Source organism: Lissotriton helveticus, chromosome 3_1 (assembly GCF_964261635.1).
Source record: "Lissotriton helveticus chromosome 3_1, aLisHel1.1, whole genome shotgun sequence".
NCBI lineage: Eukaryota > Metazoa > Chordata > Amphibia > Caudata > Salamandridae > Lissotriton > Lissotriton helveticus.
Genome location: NC_136061.1, coordinates 636,250,307 through 636,267,928, shown reverse-complemented (window position 1 = coordinate 636,267,928; position 17,622 = coordinate 636,250,307). Strand labels below are relative to the sequence as shown.

Genomic DNA, 17,622 nt, shown 5'->3' with positions numbered 1-17,622 from the left:
CAGGATCCCCCAGGCTTTCCTGGTCCAGTGCTCCAGGGAGATAGGAGCCAGCAGGATCCCCCAGATATTCCTGGTTCAGTGCTCCAGGGAGAAGGGAGCCAGCAGGATCCCCCAGGCTTTCCTGGTCCAGTGCTCCAGGGAGATAGGAGCCAGCAGGATCCCCCAGGGTTTCCTGGTCCAGTGCTTGTGGTAGATGGCAGCCAGCAGGATCCCCCTGTGTTTCCTGGTCCAGTGCTCCAGGGAGATGGGAGCCAGCAGGATCCCAAGGGTGTCCTGGTCCAGTGCTCCAGGGAGATTGGAGCCAGCAGGATCCTCCAGGGTTTCCTGGTCCAGTGCTCCAGGGAGATGGGAGCCAGCAGGATCCCCCAGGGTTTCCTGGTCCAGTGCTTGTGGTAGATGGCAGCCAGCAGGACCCCCCTGTGTTTCCTGGTTCAGTGCTCCAGGGAGAAGGGAGCCAGCAGGATCCCCCTGTGTTTCCTGGTCCAGTGCTCCAGGGAGATGGGAGCCAGCAGGATCCCAAGGGTGTCCTGGTCCAGTGCTCCAGGGAGATTGGAGCCAGCAGGATCCCCCAGGGTTTCCTGGTCCAGTGCTCCAGGGAGATGGGAGCCAGCAGGACCCCCCAGGGTTTCCTGGTCCAGTGCTTGTGGTAGATGGCAGCCAGCAGGACCCCCCTGTGTTTCATGGTCCAGTGCTCCAGGGAGATGGCAGCCAGCAGGATCCCCCAGGGTTTCCTGGTCCAGTGCTCCAGGGAGATGGGAGCCAGCAGGATTCCCCAGGGTTTCCTGGTCCAGTGCCCCAGGGAGATGACAGCCAGCAGGTTCCCCCAAGGTTTCCTGGTGCAGCGCTCCAGGGAGCTGGCAGCCAGCAGGATTCTAAGGGTTTCCTGGTCCAGTGCTCCAGGGAGATGGGAGCCAGCAGGATCGCCCAGGTGTTCCTGGTCCAGCGCTCCAGTGAGATGGCACCCAGAAAGATCCCCCAAGGTTCCCTGGTCCAGCGCTCCAGGGAGAGGGGAGCCAGCAGGATCCCCCAGGGTTTCCTGGTCCAACGCTCTAGGGAGATGGCAGCCAGCAGGATCCCCAGGTATTCCTGGTCCAGCCCCCAGGGAGATGGCACCCAGAAGGATCCCTCAAGGTTTCCAGGTCCAGCGCTCCAGGGAGAAGGGAGCCAGCAGGATCCCCCAGGGTTTCCTGGTCCAACGCTCTAGGGAGATGGGAGCCAGCAGGATCCCCCAGGGTTTCCTGGTCCAGTGCTTGTGGTAGATGGCAGCCAGCAGGATCCCCCTGTGTTTCCTCGTCTAGCGCTCCAGGGAGTTGAGAGTCAGCAGGATCCCCCTGTGTTTCCTGGTCCAGTGCTCCAGGGAGATGGGAGCCAGCAGGATCCCCCAGGGTTTCTTGGTCCAGTGCTTGTGGTAGATGGCAGCCAGCAGGATCCCCCAGGGTTTCCAGGTCCAATGCTCCAGGGAGCTGGCAGCCAACATGATCCCAGGGTCCTGGTTCAGTGCTCCAGGGAGATGGCAGCAAGTAGGATCCCCCTGGGTTTCCTGGTCCAGCGCTCCAAGGAGATGGCAGCCAGTGGGATCCACCAGGGTTTCCTGGTCCAGCACTCCAGGGAGATGGGAGCCAGCAGGATCCCCCAGGGATTCCTGTTCCAATGCTCCAGGGAGATGGCAGCCAGTGGGATCCCCTAGGGTTTACTGGTCCAGTCCTCCAGGGAGATGGCAGCCAGCAGGATCCCCAGCGTTTCGTGGTCCAGTGCTCCAGAGAGATGGCAGCCAGCAGGATCCCCCAGGGATTCCTGGTCAAGTGCTCCAGGGAGTTGGCAGCCAACATGATCCCCCAGGGGGTTCTGGTCCAGTGCTCCAGGGAGAAGGGAGCCAGCAGGATCCCCCATGGTTTCATGATCCAGTGCTCCAGGGAGATGGGAGTCAGCAGGATCCCACAGGGTTTCCTGGTCCAGTGCTCCAGGGAGATGGGAGGCAACGGGATCTCCCAGGGATTCCTGTTCCAGTGCTCCAGGGAGATGGCAGCCAGCAGGTTCCCCCAGGGTTTCCTGGTCCAGGGCTCCAGGGAGATAGGAGCCAGCAGGATCCCCCCAGGGTTTCCTGGTCCAGCAATCCAGGGAGATGGCAGCCAGCAGGATCCCCAGGGTTTCCTGGTCCAGTGCTCCAGGGAGAAGAGAGGCAGCAGGATTCCCCAGGGTTTCCTAGTCCAGTGCTCCAGGGAGATCGGAGCCAGCAGGATCCCCCAGGGATTCCTCATCCAGTTCTCCAGGGAGCTGGAAGCCAACAAGATCCCCAGGGGGTCCTGGTCCAGTGCTCCGGGGAGAAGGGTGCCAGCAGGATCCCCTAGGGTTTCCTGGTCAAGTGCTCCAGGGTGATGGGAGCCAGCAGGATCCCCCAGGGTTTCCTGAACCAGTGCTCCAGGGAGATGGGAGCCAGCAGGATCCCGCAGGGATTCCTGGTTCAGTGCTCCAGGGAGATGGCAGCCAGCGGGATTCCCCAGGGGTTCCTGGTCCAGTGCTCCAGGGAGATGGCAGCCAGCAGGATCCCCTTAGTTTCATGGTCCAGTGCTCCAGGGAGATGGCAGCCAGCAGGATCCCCCAAGGTTTCCTGAACCAGTGCTCCAGGGAAATGGGAGCCAGCAGGATCCCCCAGAGATTCCTGGTTCAGTGCTCCAGGGAGATGGGAGCCAGCAGGATCCCCCAGGGTTTCCTGGTCCAGTGCTCCAGAGAGATGGAAGCCAGCAGGTTCTCCCAGGGTATCCTGGTCCAGCGCTTCAGGGAGCTGGCAGCCAGCAGGATCCCCAGGGTTTCCTTGTCCAGTGATCCAGGGAGATGGCAGCCAGCAGAATCCCCCAGGGTTTCCTGGTCCAGTGCTTGTGGGAGATGGCACCCAGAAGGATCCCCCAAGGTTTCCGGTTCCAACGCTCCAGGGAGAAGGGACCCATATGGATCCCCCAGGGTTTCTTGGTCCAGTGCTTGTGGTACATGGCAGCCAGCAGGATCCCTCAGGGTTTCCTGGTCCAGCGCTCCAGGGAGATGGCAGCCAGCAAGATCCCCCAGGGTTTCTTGGTCCAGCGGTCCAGGGACCTGGCAGCCAGCAGGATCCCCCATGGTTTCCTAGTCCAGTGCTCCAGGGAGATGGCAGTCAACAGGATCCCCCAGGGTTTCCTGGTCCAGTGCTCCAGGGAGATGGGAGCCAGTAGGATCCCCAAGGTTCCCTGGTCCAGCGCTCCAGGGAGATGGCAGCCAACATGATTCCCCAGGGGGTCCTGGTTCAGCGCTCCAGGGAGATGGGAGCCAGCAGGATCCCTCAGGGTTTCCAGGTCCAGTGCTATTGGGAGATGGCAGCCAGCAGGATCCCCAGAGTTTCCTGATCCAGTTTTCCAGGGAGATGGCATCCAGTAGGATCCCCCAGGGTTTCATGGTCCAGCGCTCCTGGGAGATGAGAGCGAGCAGGATCCCCCAGGGTTTCCTGGTCCAGCGCTCCAGGGAGATGGTAGCCAGCAGGAACCCTCAGGGTTTCCTGGCCCTGCTCCAGGCAGATGGCATCCAACAGGATTATCCCAGGGTTTCACCCTATCACATCTACTACTCCTAAGTGTTTGCAAACCCTGGCTCAGATTATTGAAAGGTCCTGCATGTTACTTCAAATGTACACAACACTTAAAGCCATGATTAACTAATAGTCGGTCATGTTTTCCAAGGCATCGCTGGAAACATCCCAGAGTGCTACAACACATGTGGCCCACTGAGGTAAACTACTTATGCCTAAATAGATCGAAGGCGTAGGTGCCGGAGGCATAGGCGGTGAGCAGAAACAACATATCATTCACACAAACATGTACTCATGGTATCGCGCCTAACCTTGTGCAAAATGTTGTAAATTGTGGTACATATTCGAAATTAATTTATCACTGTGACACTGTTCAGGTAAAACATTTTTGATATACGTCTATAAAAAAGTTATCAGAATAAGCAGATCAAAATGATGAAATCCTGAAACACCCAGCACTTACAATTGCTGACATGACCCTAAACACAGACCTATTTTATCACGTGGGACAACATTTATGTTTCACATAGCCGCAGCTCCGGGTGCCATTTCCAATTGTAGAGGGTGCTGTTTGATAACGTGTGCCAGTGTGACTAGCAAAACAAGATGTCTAATGAGTGCCACCTGACATTCGATAGAAACGTTTGCAAACCCTATTCTGATCTGTTGGCTGTGGGTTTGGAGGAATCCACTCCAGAGACGTGTGTGGCATCCACATCGCCTCTCTCAGATGTCACAGTGCCAAAGGCTACAGAGACCTAGTCAGAAGACAGGCTGGGGAGTATTGATGACCACAGATGACCTTAGCACAGAGCAATGAGAGGACGCTCTCTGGTGTATGCTGGTGCAAATCTTTCCCTTCACACAGATCTGCACCCCGGTTGACAGGCGTGGAGAAGGCTGAGATGCTGAATTCTAAATATTTCCCTCATAGCCAGTTAATCATTTTCATTCGAACACTGTTCGTATAAATTTAAACAAACATCTAAGCACAACAGTGACACATAAGATCATATCATTGTTATTTTTATTTTATCAAAACGTCTCTTTTTTTATTTTCTGTCTCAAAATATATATATATATTCTTTATAAGAACATGTTATAAATAGTTCATAACAATTTTACATGATTATAAATACATTCCTATTGATCAATAATCATTCAGATAAAAAATTACATAAAAGAGCATAGTAAAAAACACACACTGCCCCTTGTGGGGCTAAATACCAACATCCAACAGGTGGCCTACGCCCCTACACTGTGAAACTTGCCATGTGGGTGGTAGCAGCATTTAGGGAGTGTTGGACTTGGCCCTTCTGGCAGGTTCACCCCTAATCTTTTTGCTTTTTATGGTGACCTGGTGATGGTGATTTTTGGGTTCTGCGCACTTTCACTGTGTCCCAGTGGAAAGTGCGTGCGCACTCTGAGTGCATGTGATGAGATAGGCCTGCCCTCCCATAGGAATGCATGGGGAATGTATGTGTCCCTGGTAGTTCCTGATGCGTGGGGTGTACAGGTTCGAGTCTGGTATGTGCGGACTCGTGTGATTGAATGCTTCGCAATGATGTATGTGACATGATTGTGTCGTGTGTGGAAGTGACACTTCTAGGAGTTGGCATATTAGTGTAAAATGTGTCTGGCGTGTGATTGGCTGGAGCTGGCTGGGATGCCAGGCTCCATGAGACATGATGGGTTTGCCCGGTGGTGAGTGTGTAGATTAGCATGCTGATGGCTGGGGAGGAGTGCACCTGTGTCTTGAATGGGGCTGGGCTTTCCCCCACACAATGCTGGCTCCACCCCCTGTGGTGCGTCTAACGACCCTAGCCTCCCCAGTGAATGAAAGGGGTGGTTGGGCCATCAAGGGTGCTCCAAAACCAGCTGCGACTGGTTTCTCCCCCACCCTACACCTACAGACAAAGGAATGTGGTGTATAAAAATGGGGCTGTGCCCCCACACAAACTGTTCTGCTTTTAGATCCTAACTGAGGGGGCTGCTGCTGTTGCTGGGGCCAGGAGGACCGCCACTTGGATTGTCTCCCTGCCTGGAGACCCAGTGAGCTGGCTCTGGGCCCAGCCTTGCCTCCCCTGCCTGCCTCCAGACCTTGCTGGAGCTTTTGCTTTTGCCTCTAACCGCTTGAAAGCGCTTCATTTTGTATTCCTAGCGCTGGGAGCGCTTGACTTTCCCCTCTAGCGCTGGGAGCTCTTGACGTGACCTTTGGAGCGCTTGGGAGCACTCTGGTTGCCCAGCCGGTGCCCACCCGGCATTTGCCGAATTTGCTGCACTCGTTATTTAATTTACGAGTGCCCACCTCGATTTATTGAGTGATTTAAACCAGCCGGTGCCCACCCGGCGTTGCCCCTCGAAAATCACCGCCGCAGCCCAGGGACATTGAAACCGTGGCCGGGCCACTGCCTAGTGCGACCCGGAAGTCCCGCCTCCATACCCCCAGGGCCGCGCTGCCATTGGCGGCCCCAGAGGAAGTCAGGTGGATTGCAGCGTGACGGGGCCAGGCCGGAGAAGCAGGAAGCAGCCTGCACGTCCTGCCGAGGCTCCCGAGTGAGAGGAGAGCCCCGGACCACTGCCAGCAGCCGGTGAAGAGGCCCGTCGAAGGGAGCCCGTAGCCAGAGCCGCCCGGGAAGCAGAGAGCCGGTGAGTGCGGGCGCCCTCGGGGTCACTTCTCTACCCCAGCGAGGCTCAAGGACCAGTTTGATATTTCCGAGTGCCCGGAGGGGGGACTCCAGCATCTGGGGCCACATTCTTGAGAGCCCACGAGGCTCTAGCATCACGGGGGCAATTTTCGTTATATAGAGCCCAGAGAGGCTCAAGGCAGGCACCAAATTTGTTTTTAGAGCCCCGAGAGGCTCAAGGCATGCACCGCATTCGTTTTCAGAGCCCGAGAGGCTCGTGGCGCCATTTCCTTGAATTAAGAGCCTAGGAGAGGCTCTGGGGGCCATCTCAGCGATCTCGAGCCCTAGAGGGGGGCTCCAGAGACTGCCGCATTTTGTGTTTGAGCCTGAAAGGCTCAAGGGGGCATTTTGATTTACTGAGAGCCCACTAGGGGCTCAGGCGCCACAAGTATCTTTGAGAGCCCAGAGAGGCTCAGGGGCCATTTATTTACTCAGAGCCCAGCGAGGCTCCAAAAAGGGGACAGTCATTTCTACAGAGCCTGTGAGGCTCCCACATCGTGTTTGCCCCACCATTGTTCTTGAGCCCACAAGGCTCCAACGTTGGCCCCCTCAGTATTTACAACTGCCCAGCACTTTGTGGGCAGTTGCCACGTTTAGGCCCCTGGACTGGGACACAGGGCATCCTAGCCCTAGAGAGGCCAGTTGGCCTAGGAACAGTCACAGGTGGTGACTAATGTGATCTTGGCGCAATTGTTCTTTTGCTGCACCTCTGAATGTGTTTTTATGCGTCATGTGCCTTGTTCTTACATCTCTGAATGTGTTGTTGATGCATCATGTGTTTTCCTTCCTTACACCGCTGAATGTATGTTTATGCATCATGTGTTATGTCCCTATGCTTATACTTCTACAGGTATTGTGATACTTAGGTGGTTGGTTTTCTCCTAGTGCAGGTGGTGCTAGGGAGGTCCTGGTTACCAGTGATTACTGGTTGTGTACTTTATGTTCTATTTTGTGCTACAGTGATTTTACATTCTATATTTTATATTCTAAGTGCTATTTCTAAAAGTGTTACGTCTAAAAGTGCTGATTTCTGACAGTGGTCCAGGTGGCCCTGTCTTGTACATATCCCCTGTAAATTCTGCCCGTGCCTGTTGGCACATTGTAAAGTGTGTGTTTTTATCTAATGTGTTTTGGTGTAATACAAAGGCTATTTTTTTATATAACCTTGTGTGGAGTTTCCTTTGTGGTGGGCCCTGGGTGTTGTTGCTGGGGGTGCATGCGCAAACACTTAACTCACATCGCCTCCGAGTTTAGCCTTGCTGCTCGCGCCACGTTACCTAGAGGGGGAGCAGGGGTTATCTTGGCGTGTAACTCCCTTGCCCTGATTTAGGAGTGGTGATCTCTGACTGACTTTGGCGCAAGCCCTGGCCAGCCAGGGATCCCATTTCTAACAGGGAGACTGTGACAATGTTCGATAGTCAACTGTGGACTCAAGCTGGTATTGCACAAGTGGGAGACATGAACGATCAGGGTTAGCTGTGCACGTTCCCCGCCATGACAGAGAGATTTGGCATAGGCCTGGGCCAGTTCATGGCACGCAGTGCAGTGACAGATGGGCTGCGATCCCTGTGGGGCCAGTTTGATCTGCCCACAAAAGCGGTGCTGCAGTGCCTACTGACCAATGGAAGTGGGCGAAAAGATATAATGATCTTTTACGCCACAGTACAATTGCAGCTGTCAAGGATGAAGTTGGGGATAAATGGACAAAATGCCTTAACTGTGAGATTTGGGACTAACAATGGGTTGCAAATAAGACAAACACCAAGCAGCTCTCCCGCAACTCCAGGTTCAAATCCCTACAGTTCAACTATCTGCACCAAACATACTTTCCCCAAAGCGCATCCGTCGAATGGAGACTTGCGTGATCTCCCAGTGCCCAAGCAAGGTATGGCGCCCCCGAGGCACATTGAGTCACATGGTGTGAATGCCCGGACTTGGCAAAGGCTTGGCGAACAGTGCTAGTGAAACTGGTGGGAAAGCAACTGTCCCTTGATCCTGGACTGTGCCTTTTGGGGTGGATGGCCGGGTCCATAAAGAAGCTAGAATGCAGCATGGTTGACCTGGTGCTGACGCTATGCGAACATCGCAGTGCGATGTCCTGGAAGGTGCCAAAGCCCCCCTCCTTAATGTCGCAATGGCTAAAGGACCTTCAAAAGTGGACGGTGGCGGAGCAGGCCGCCATCTATAATGTATGTCGCAAAAGCAGGCGTGCACCTGGGATAGAGGTCTGGGACGCATATATCCTCAAGTTAGAGGTGGGATCTGATGACCGACCACCTTCAAACGAGTGTGCAGGCAGTGCTGGGCCGTCCAGGCCTGCCCTCCACAGACAGATTAATAGAGTTAATACATGGAGGGGGCCAGTGGGGACGGACAGTCTAATAGCTAGTACCGAAAGGCCCACAGTTCCACCGCCACGGTGGGATCCCCAGAGGGGCCACCGACAGAGAACAGAAGGGGCCCACTGGGCTGGGAGTGGGGGCGAGCTGTCACTTTGCAGCGTGAACCCTTTCCGGTCGGGCTTAGCCGGGGATAGTCAACCAGAAGGGCAGAGGAGTCAGGGTTACATGTTACTATATTACATCGATTTCTATTTTAATGTAACTGTTTCTCTAAAGCAACAGTAATCTGCAGGTGTTGGCCCTTCCAATGAATTTGTAGCGTTTTTACCCGCACCTCGGGCCATGTTGATGTTATTTTTTGATGCAATTGGCGTTTGTGGTTGTAACCTGTAAAACCAATAACTAGCCTTAAAAAAATCGTATTAAGAAAAACATCGTAATACCTGACACGGTTTGCTGGCTGAAGCATATGGACAAGTTTTGCTGCTTTGTTAGCATCCATGCAATTAACGGTTGTTTAGCCTGGTTTCAGTTAAAAAATATATATATTTAGCTACGGCAAATGAGAGTTCGTCTATGTCGTGCTCTTCAGTTTGCACGAAGGGTGTTACCACCGTACCTAGATTGCTCAGATCATGTAAGATGCTCAATATTTCACCTAAATTAAAACTATTACTGTGCTTTTTCCTCCACATGACTGCCTTACAGTGGTTCATTTTGTGTTCTTTGCACTGAGTTTTGTTTATGCTGTAGTTCGAAGGGAGATAAAACATAAAAAGTTCCCCTGAGGGTATCACTCAAATATTTTAAAGTGTGCAGACATAATTGGCTTCTAAACTAATTTATATCAACTCAATCGCTTCTAAACTAATTTATAGCAAATCATAAATTAATACAGAATCCCTGTATTTGAATACCTAAAAAAGTGTATAAAAATTCAACAGAAAATATTATCGGCATAACAGGCTAATAATAACTAATTCCTTATTCAAGACAAAAATATTTTTATTCTGCATTTTTTACAAAAAACTGTAAGAAAAAGTTACAACAAACAACACCACACACATTTTATATATCTCACGTAGAAAGGTAACAACATCATGGATCCACCACAAAAGATGCCAAGTACATACATTCATTCATATGCTTTAGTCTGAGAGGTGGTGAAATGCCGATGTTTCAGTCCACACCTTCAATCGTCATGGACCAACATCAGGGCTGTAGTGCCAAAATGATTTATCTCATTGCCAAACAGGTCAGTCATTCATTTTCCATGACCAATTGTGAAACTGGCCAGCAGCAACTCTAATGTAACATATGGGCGTAACAAAGCGCTTTCCTCAATGGTTCAGCAAACACAATGTTAGTTGCTACTTCAATTGCTGGTCACCATAGGATATATTTTTATTTTCCTGAGATCGAAAGGGAATCACACAGAATTAAGCAAAAACTATTTTGGATTGCACCAGCAGGAGCTTCAAGGACAAATTCAGCAGGTCATTGGAACTCTAAATTTGTGACGGTCGATTTCATACTGAGAGGCTCTCAATTGTACAATTTAATCCTAGCTTCGATCTCTAGATAGGTATTTTGTTTTTTAATGTGGGTAACTCTGTCCAGGGTTTTGGTTACATTAGGGCGTAGGACTTCTAAAGATCATCATATCTTGTGGTTTATGTTGTAAGTGATCCGACATGTCTTGTATCATAGTCCATTCCACCTGGTGTACATTGATCCGTTGCTCAAAGGATCAGAACCCTAGCTCTAGTTTAAGAGCCCATTGGTTAACAGTACCACAAAGAGTTACAAGGGGTCTTAGGTGTACCGCAGTGCTTTGCTCTCAGGGCACAATGTAGTGATCTTGATCCAGGTATAAAACCCTAACTCCCCCTTTCAGTACGAAAGTTCTTCAGAATGGCTGACATCTAATTGGAAGGATTCTGCAAAGGCAGAACTCCACTCCAGATACAGCTGAGCAGCCCTCCAGTAATATACATTCCTTCCTCATGACCTGCAAGAAAGGGAATTTCTTTTAATGGGGTATTTTTTCATACTTTCTTGAATGTGTGCCCAGGCTGGAACAAACAGTAGATTCTTTTCTTGGACCTTTCATATTTTAGTATTTCACACTTTTTCTCAGAACTGTGTGACTGGAACGTCAATTGTAAACTGGATTGTTGACAAAATATTCACGATGTACTTTACTTATTAGCAACAAGAATAAACAATAAATAAGGGCCAGATGTATCAGTATTGGATTTTGCAATTCCATAATAGTGAATTTTACCGATCCGCTATTATGGAATCGCAAAATGCAATGTATGTAGGTTTCGCAATAATAATTGCAATTCCTATATATTCCTTATTTGCAACTCTTAAATTGCGAGTCGCAAATAAGGAATGGCTTCCCATTCATTCCTATAGGCCTAGAGGCCCACAGGAATGAATGGGAATTGCATGCGCAATTTACGAGTACCCAATAGGTACTTGCAAATTGCGCATGCAATTTCAAGGGCGCAAGCGTGCCAAATGGACACCCTGTTGCACCCCTGGAATATGCATGTGTGCACATGTACCGCACATACATATGCCCTAAGGCAGAGTTCTTCAATCTGTGGGGCACGCCCCCCAGGGGGGCGCAACACCATCTCAGGGGGGGCGCGCACTCCACACTAAGATCTTCCCTTTCAGCCTTTTATTGTCCTGAGGCATGCAGGTCTTCACCCCTTTCAAATGGGAATCTGTTTATTGAGCTCCGGTAACTGAGGGCTGGAGGAGGGTGGGGCGGGGAGTGGGGAATAGATAAGGCACCACTTGCGCTTTTGTCTTGTAAAGAGCTAAGTGTTAACCTTCCCAGGAGGGGGTTAATTGGTAGAGCTGAAACTTCAGCTGCAGTGGGAGGCAGGGTCTCCCTCTGCTAAAAAAATGAAAGCAAATGAACAGACAGTCCTGTTCCTTTGTGTTCAGTTTCATAGCAGAGGAGATTCCTTGCCATGAAATCACAGTCTGCTCCTTGGTTTCCATTTTAGCAAAGGAGACATCCTGCCTCCTAAAGCAACTGAAGCATTTCAGCTCTACCAGTTTAACCCCATCCTGGGAGGAAGCTCTTAGAAAGGAGACAAAGTTTCTGTTACATTTACACAGGCAGGCGCCACAACACTTTGAGTTATCAAAAGAAAAATGCCAGACAGCCATGTGTTTTTTTAAACAGCCTGCAAATTGCTTGTCTTGACACCAAATATGCTTATAAATAAATATAAATACATTTGTAATGTGACTTTTCTGTCTTTGTTCCATTTTATATTTTATTATCAGTCATGGACTATTCAGGCTGCCCTAAAACACAATTAAAAGTGCTACTATTTATATTTGCTGTTCAAAGTATGTGTAGACAAGTGCTGACAATACAGCTTTAGGTGACTGGTTATGTTTGTACCAACTGGGCCATCAAAATAATGAGCTGGCAACCCTAACCATAAAACTGGAAGTTTGTTGCAAGATCAGCACATTTATTTCCTGCACCTTGATCACTCGTTAATGCCATAACAGCAATAGTTTAACATATCTGAAACCCTACGCTGCCGTCAATAACTTGCTGAATTAGTTCAAGTGTCTGGGAATGCACCATGCATTCAGACAACTCACTCCTCATTCTCGCCCTTCACTTTCACGCTCACCCTGCACTCACACTGATCACCATGCACTCACACTGATCACCATGCACTCACACTGATCACCATGCACTCACACTGATCACCGTGCACTCACACCTATCACCCTCTCACCCTGCACTCAAAGTGATCACAATACACTCACACTGATCATATGCACTCTCACCATTCACCCGCTCACCCTGCACTCACAGTGATCACCATGCACTCACCTCGATCACCCTCTCAACCTGCACTCAAAGCAATCACAATACACTCACACTGATCACCATGCACTCTCACCATTCACCCACTCACCCTGCACTCACAGTGATCACCATGCGCTGACTCTGATCACCATGAGCTGACTCTGATCACCATGCACTGACTCTGATCACCATGCACTGACTCTGATCACCATGCACTGACTCTGATCACCATGCACTGACTCTGATCACCATGCACTGACTCTGATCACCATGCACTCATTCCGATCACCCGCTCACCCTGCACTCACAGTAATCACTCTGCACTCACAATGCACTTGTGCTGTTCACCCTGTACCTCACCCTGCAGTCACGCAAGCACACTACTCACCCTGCACTCATGAAACACGTCACTCACATGTCCCCCTTACTGCTCAATGTGCATACTCACTCAAATAAGACCATCACTAACCATACATTAATTTGTCCCACTCTGCACTTACATCCGCGCACAAATTCATATGGTCACCTCACTCACCCTGCAGTCACTCCTCTTACCCTACTCCCACACTCTCGCATCGCTCAACGTGCACTCACATGGGTATTCCTGACACCCACACAGCGCAGAGGTTTAACGTGCCTGCTACAAAGAACGTGTACCATGCAGATCAGAGTGTGGGTAAACTATGAGTAGCGCAACAAAAAATGGGCATTGTTGATGAGCGGTAGTGAGGAAATTCATGGAGAAGGAGGAAATGGGGGGGGCAAAACAGACTGTTGCACTATGTGCGACCAGTGCTAGGGCCAGCCCTGGATGGGAGTGTTAGCCCCCCCCTCGAAGTTCGGGTCTAGTTGCGCCCCTGTACACAAGTATGGGCATGTCGTGTCCCATCAAGGTTTTCGTCCTAAATTACAAAAGGGCATATTTACATGCACTGCAATCCAGCCTTTCAGGGGTTCCCTTGATAGAGGCAGCTCTGTTTTTGCCCTGATGGCCGGGAATAAATCCTAAACAGATTCTTGTAAATACTGTTTTGTTTCATTTCTTTTTAATGTGATTGATATGAGAGAGTCTATTACTATTTGCAGAGAAATGTTTTTGTTTCATGCAATTTTAGATAAAAACGGGTCCACACATTTACGTTGGTGGTGTTGTTATTAATCTAGGGCGTGTGTTAAACAAAGCATTCTAGTAAAAACAATTTGCGCACATTTTATCGTGGAAAATTGGGTTTTGAGATTTGTAATAAGCCTCTGTCATTTCATCACACCCATTCACAAACCTGCAGTTTACTAAACACTCTAATTATGTAAAACATTATTTGCCGAATATGTCCCGTTATATGCATGTGGCAGTTCTTTATGTAGTGTACCAGATTCCAGAAATGTCTGTCAGGTGGTGGGGGGGGGAGGGAGGGCAAACATTTAAAAAAATTCACCTGGGGGGCTCTACCTACAAATGTTTGAAGACCTCTGCCCTAAGGGCATGTATGTACGCCACATGGCACCTAGTAAAAATGCAAAAAAGTGCATTTTTCATGAAATTCGCATATTACCACCAACTTGAAGTTGGTGGTAATTTGCGATTCCTTAAAGGCAGGTCGCACATTTTTTTGGCTTCTTGCATTTAATTTAAGGAATCGTAATTTGCTATTCCTTAAATGCATTTGCAAAATAGGGAATCACAATTTTTACGATTCCCTATTTTGCGACCTAATAAAAAGGAGAAATACATAACACTCCAGGAACCGACGTTGGACGGATTTCTTTTCGATTTTGTTTACTGTCACATTGTTGTTTTTACTTTCTTTGAGTGCGCAGGACTTTGTGTTCGCCTTTTAGGATTATAAATCGCCAAACACTTTTTCCCGTTTGCAAACGGCCCGATTCTGCGAATCGCCCTGTTTGCGGACGGGAAAAACGCTTGATACATTGGCCCTAAATCTTTAGATGGTGCAAGCATTGATATTGTTAAGAACCTGCAAGCACCACTTGCCAGCTAACCTTTTCCCCATATCTCACAGATGGGCAAGTAGATTGGTGCAATAAGGCAGCAGGTGCAGCATCTTTCAGAAAGCACTATGTGGGATACACTTTTTTTCATAGATGGACTTCAGAGAGCTAGGATGAGGGTGCAACATATGTCCTCCCACCCCTCAGCGGGCTCCCACTTGGCTCAAGGCTGTTGTTTATTTATGTCGGGATGGACTCAGGTGACAAGTGAGTGGGGCGGGGCAAACTACCACAGTTTTGCTTTAAGCCACAGGGTATCCATACTATTGGTCAGTGCTTTGAATGGTGCCTGATATGGAGCAATTCCATGCATTTCATCAAAGTTTCCTATTCTCTGTAGACTCTTATCAAAGCTCTTTCCACCAAGAGCCGTATTATAAGCGATGATTAAAGAGACGTCTTGTGCCCATCTACTTTTTTAATGCTAGCTTCACCCTGCTGTGGAGCCCCAAGAACTGCTTCCTGTACTGAGGGAGTGAAAGAAATTAAGCATGGTGTTTGAGCAGAAGCTAATGATGCTTTCTCTTCTAGGGCCCCAATGTCCAAGTTTGCAGCAAGAAGGACTGAAGGTGGAAGATGGCATGGGCAATATATCAGGTAATTACATTTATTCCAGAACCATATCACATTTCACTAACTACTTGGAATTCCCACATTTGACACCAAAGAATGAAATAGAAATAAAAATGCCTAATATTAGAATAAATATTATGAGACAACACACAATGACATTCACACCGCCCTCCAGGAACACAGGTACATACAGATCATAACTGCTTCCATCAGAAGTACTTCATTCGGAATCTCTGTCCCAAATCTCACATGCACTTCATATCACTTTCATATTATTACCAGAGCTGCACCAGCTATATCAGTCCACGTCTTAGACACATGCCTCTGGGAACGTCCGCGACGTCATATGCATTGTGCTGGAAACCCCTGCTCAGGCATCACATGCACAGTATTGAGAATGCCTGTTATACCTGTGTAGGTATAAATAAAGAAATGTATCTTGAATACAGAAGTATATAATTCTCTCTTCTTTGTTGGTGTGTTGTATCTTTGTTTAGCGGTGTTGGTGGAACTGCTGCATTATTTATGCATTCCACATAGTAGTAGTTTAGACGTAGACTATAGTGACATGTTTGCTACATGCTCCATCTTCTAGAACTTCTTTGATGAAACGTTTTAGGATTTTCAATCATTTTATGTAAAAACAAACAATATCACATGCAGAATATTAAACTTGAATGGTGAAGATTGTGGGACATCAACAAAGGACCTCTTTACATCGCCCAGAAATGGAAGGAATCTTCTCCCATCTTTTCTCAGTGGAGAAATATGTTCCAGGATTGCTTGTAAATGAAAAAAAAAAAATTCTTCCGACTGTAAAACTGATATATTTCCCCCTAACTGGACAAAGGCCACAAAGCTCTCTGATTTGCAACAGGTTCCTTGGTGCTCTTTTGGAATGCATGTTTGATACAGGGTTGGATGTAGTTTGGCTTATTTGGAAAGTGTTGGTTGAGGTGCGAGGATTTCAAAGACATGTTTTGAACATGGTGAGTGTGATGACATTGCTAGTTGAGTTGAGACTACATGTGCCTGTGTATGGGTTAGTGGAGTCCAGGCAGGTGTATGCTCTTTGCAGTCTACTCTGAAGCAACAGGGGCTCAACACCTTTAATGGCACTGTAAAGCAACCAATGCATATATCACGTAGAGTCCACCCAGAAGTGACAGAGACCCAATTCCTCTGGGGACACTGTTAAGCCAACAAAGTATATGAATATAGTACAGTAGCTAGTGGAGCTAATTTTCCAGGAATCATCTCAACAGAAAGCCACGTCTGGATTTCCCAACATCCATCTCTAAATGAAGCAACACTGCTGCATTCCCTATGACCTATTTCAGCAGGAAGTGACCTCACTGAGTTTCCCAGCATCTATCTCTGTAAGAAGTGGAATTACTGGTGTGCCACCAAGCTCATCTTTAAAAGAAGAAGCCATGCAAGCAAACCTAATTTCCAGCATTCATCTTATCAGGAAGCCATCTCAAGATTTTGCAGCATCCATATCTACAGGAAGTGACCTCACAGCATTTTGCAGTATCCATCTATGCAGAAAAGGACATCACTGGTTTCCAACTGTCATTTTCATTCTCCTCTCCTTATTAAGTCAATACTTCAGGGCTGCCCACTGCCCAGTCATCCCCAACTAAGGGCGTACATGTTTTTCCTCACATGTTTTGGACCTGGCAGAAATTAGCGTCTGAATCCCTCTTTCAAGTAAACTAGCTTCACCATGTGCCTTACAAACATCACATTTCACACTTTTCTACACACACACACCCAGATGGCACAATCACATTCACCTATTCATACATGTAAAACCTCTAACCTCATCCACATTCAACTCACTAGAACCCCACCCTACAACACACTAATCGGATGTTCATCAATAAACACTTTTCAGTCATACGCATTTGAGATATCAAGCACATCAATACTCAAGACAACCTATATGCAGTCTACATCACTGCAATCTGTTTAACACCCTCCTCCAAACACATCCTGGACTTGGTCATCATCAAATGGTTATAGCCTCCAAAACGTAGACCACCCACTTAGAATCAAGAATAATCTTCACAGGCCAACTAATCTTCCTTCAGACCATGCTGCAGCACTCTAACAACCATAGTCCCAAGTCGTCAACGACATCCTCCAGAACAACAGGAATGTCTCTTGCCTTCTTGTTCAGTCATACCTCTCTGGAGTGTTCGACACAGTCAACCATCAGACTCTGAATGACACCCTAAAACATGCATGGGATTTTTAGGCACTCTCTTGAAATGGTTCACATCCTACTTCACCAACTGGTGCCAGCTCATGCAGATAGGTTCCTGTAGGAAAATGGAGTATTGTGTAGTGAGGCTGGTTATGCTTCACTTTGCAATCTACTCACAATACCCCAAAATATGTCCTTTGGTTTCACACTAATACAGCCATAGCGCAAGCATGGTAGTGTGGCACTGAGCAGCCAAACCTTACTAGAGGAACATGTGTTACACATTTCAGAGTACCAACATGGGCACTAGATAATTGACACTGATTTAAGACAAAGACAATCATATGAGTATATACGGAGAAATGTTTTTTAGAAGGAAAAGTGAA

General features: G+C 48.5%; 1 protein-coding gene across 5 annotated transcripts in view; it reads left to right on the top strand.

Moving 5' to 3' along the window:
• COL16A1 (collagen type XVI alpha 1 chain) overlaps positions 1–17,622 on the top strand; it is a 950,832-nt gene that overhangs the window by 158,905 nt on the left and 774,305 nt on the right. For all 5 annotated transcript variants that reach the window (XM_078680648.1, XM_078680645.1, XM_078680647.1 and 2 more), the window contains exon 3: positions 14,983–15,048. In XM_078680648.1, the coding sequence (XP_078536774.1) occupies positions 14,983–15,048 (66 nt within the window). The remainder of the gene's footprint in view (positions 1–14,982; positions 15,049–17,622) is intronic.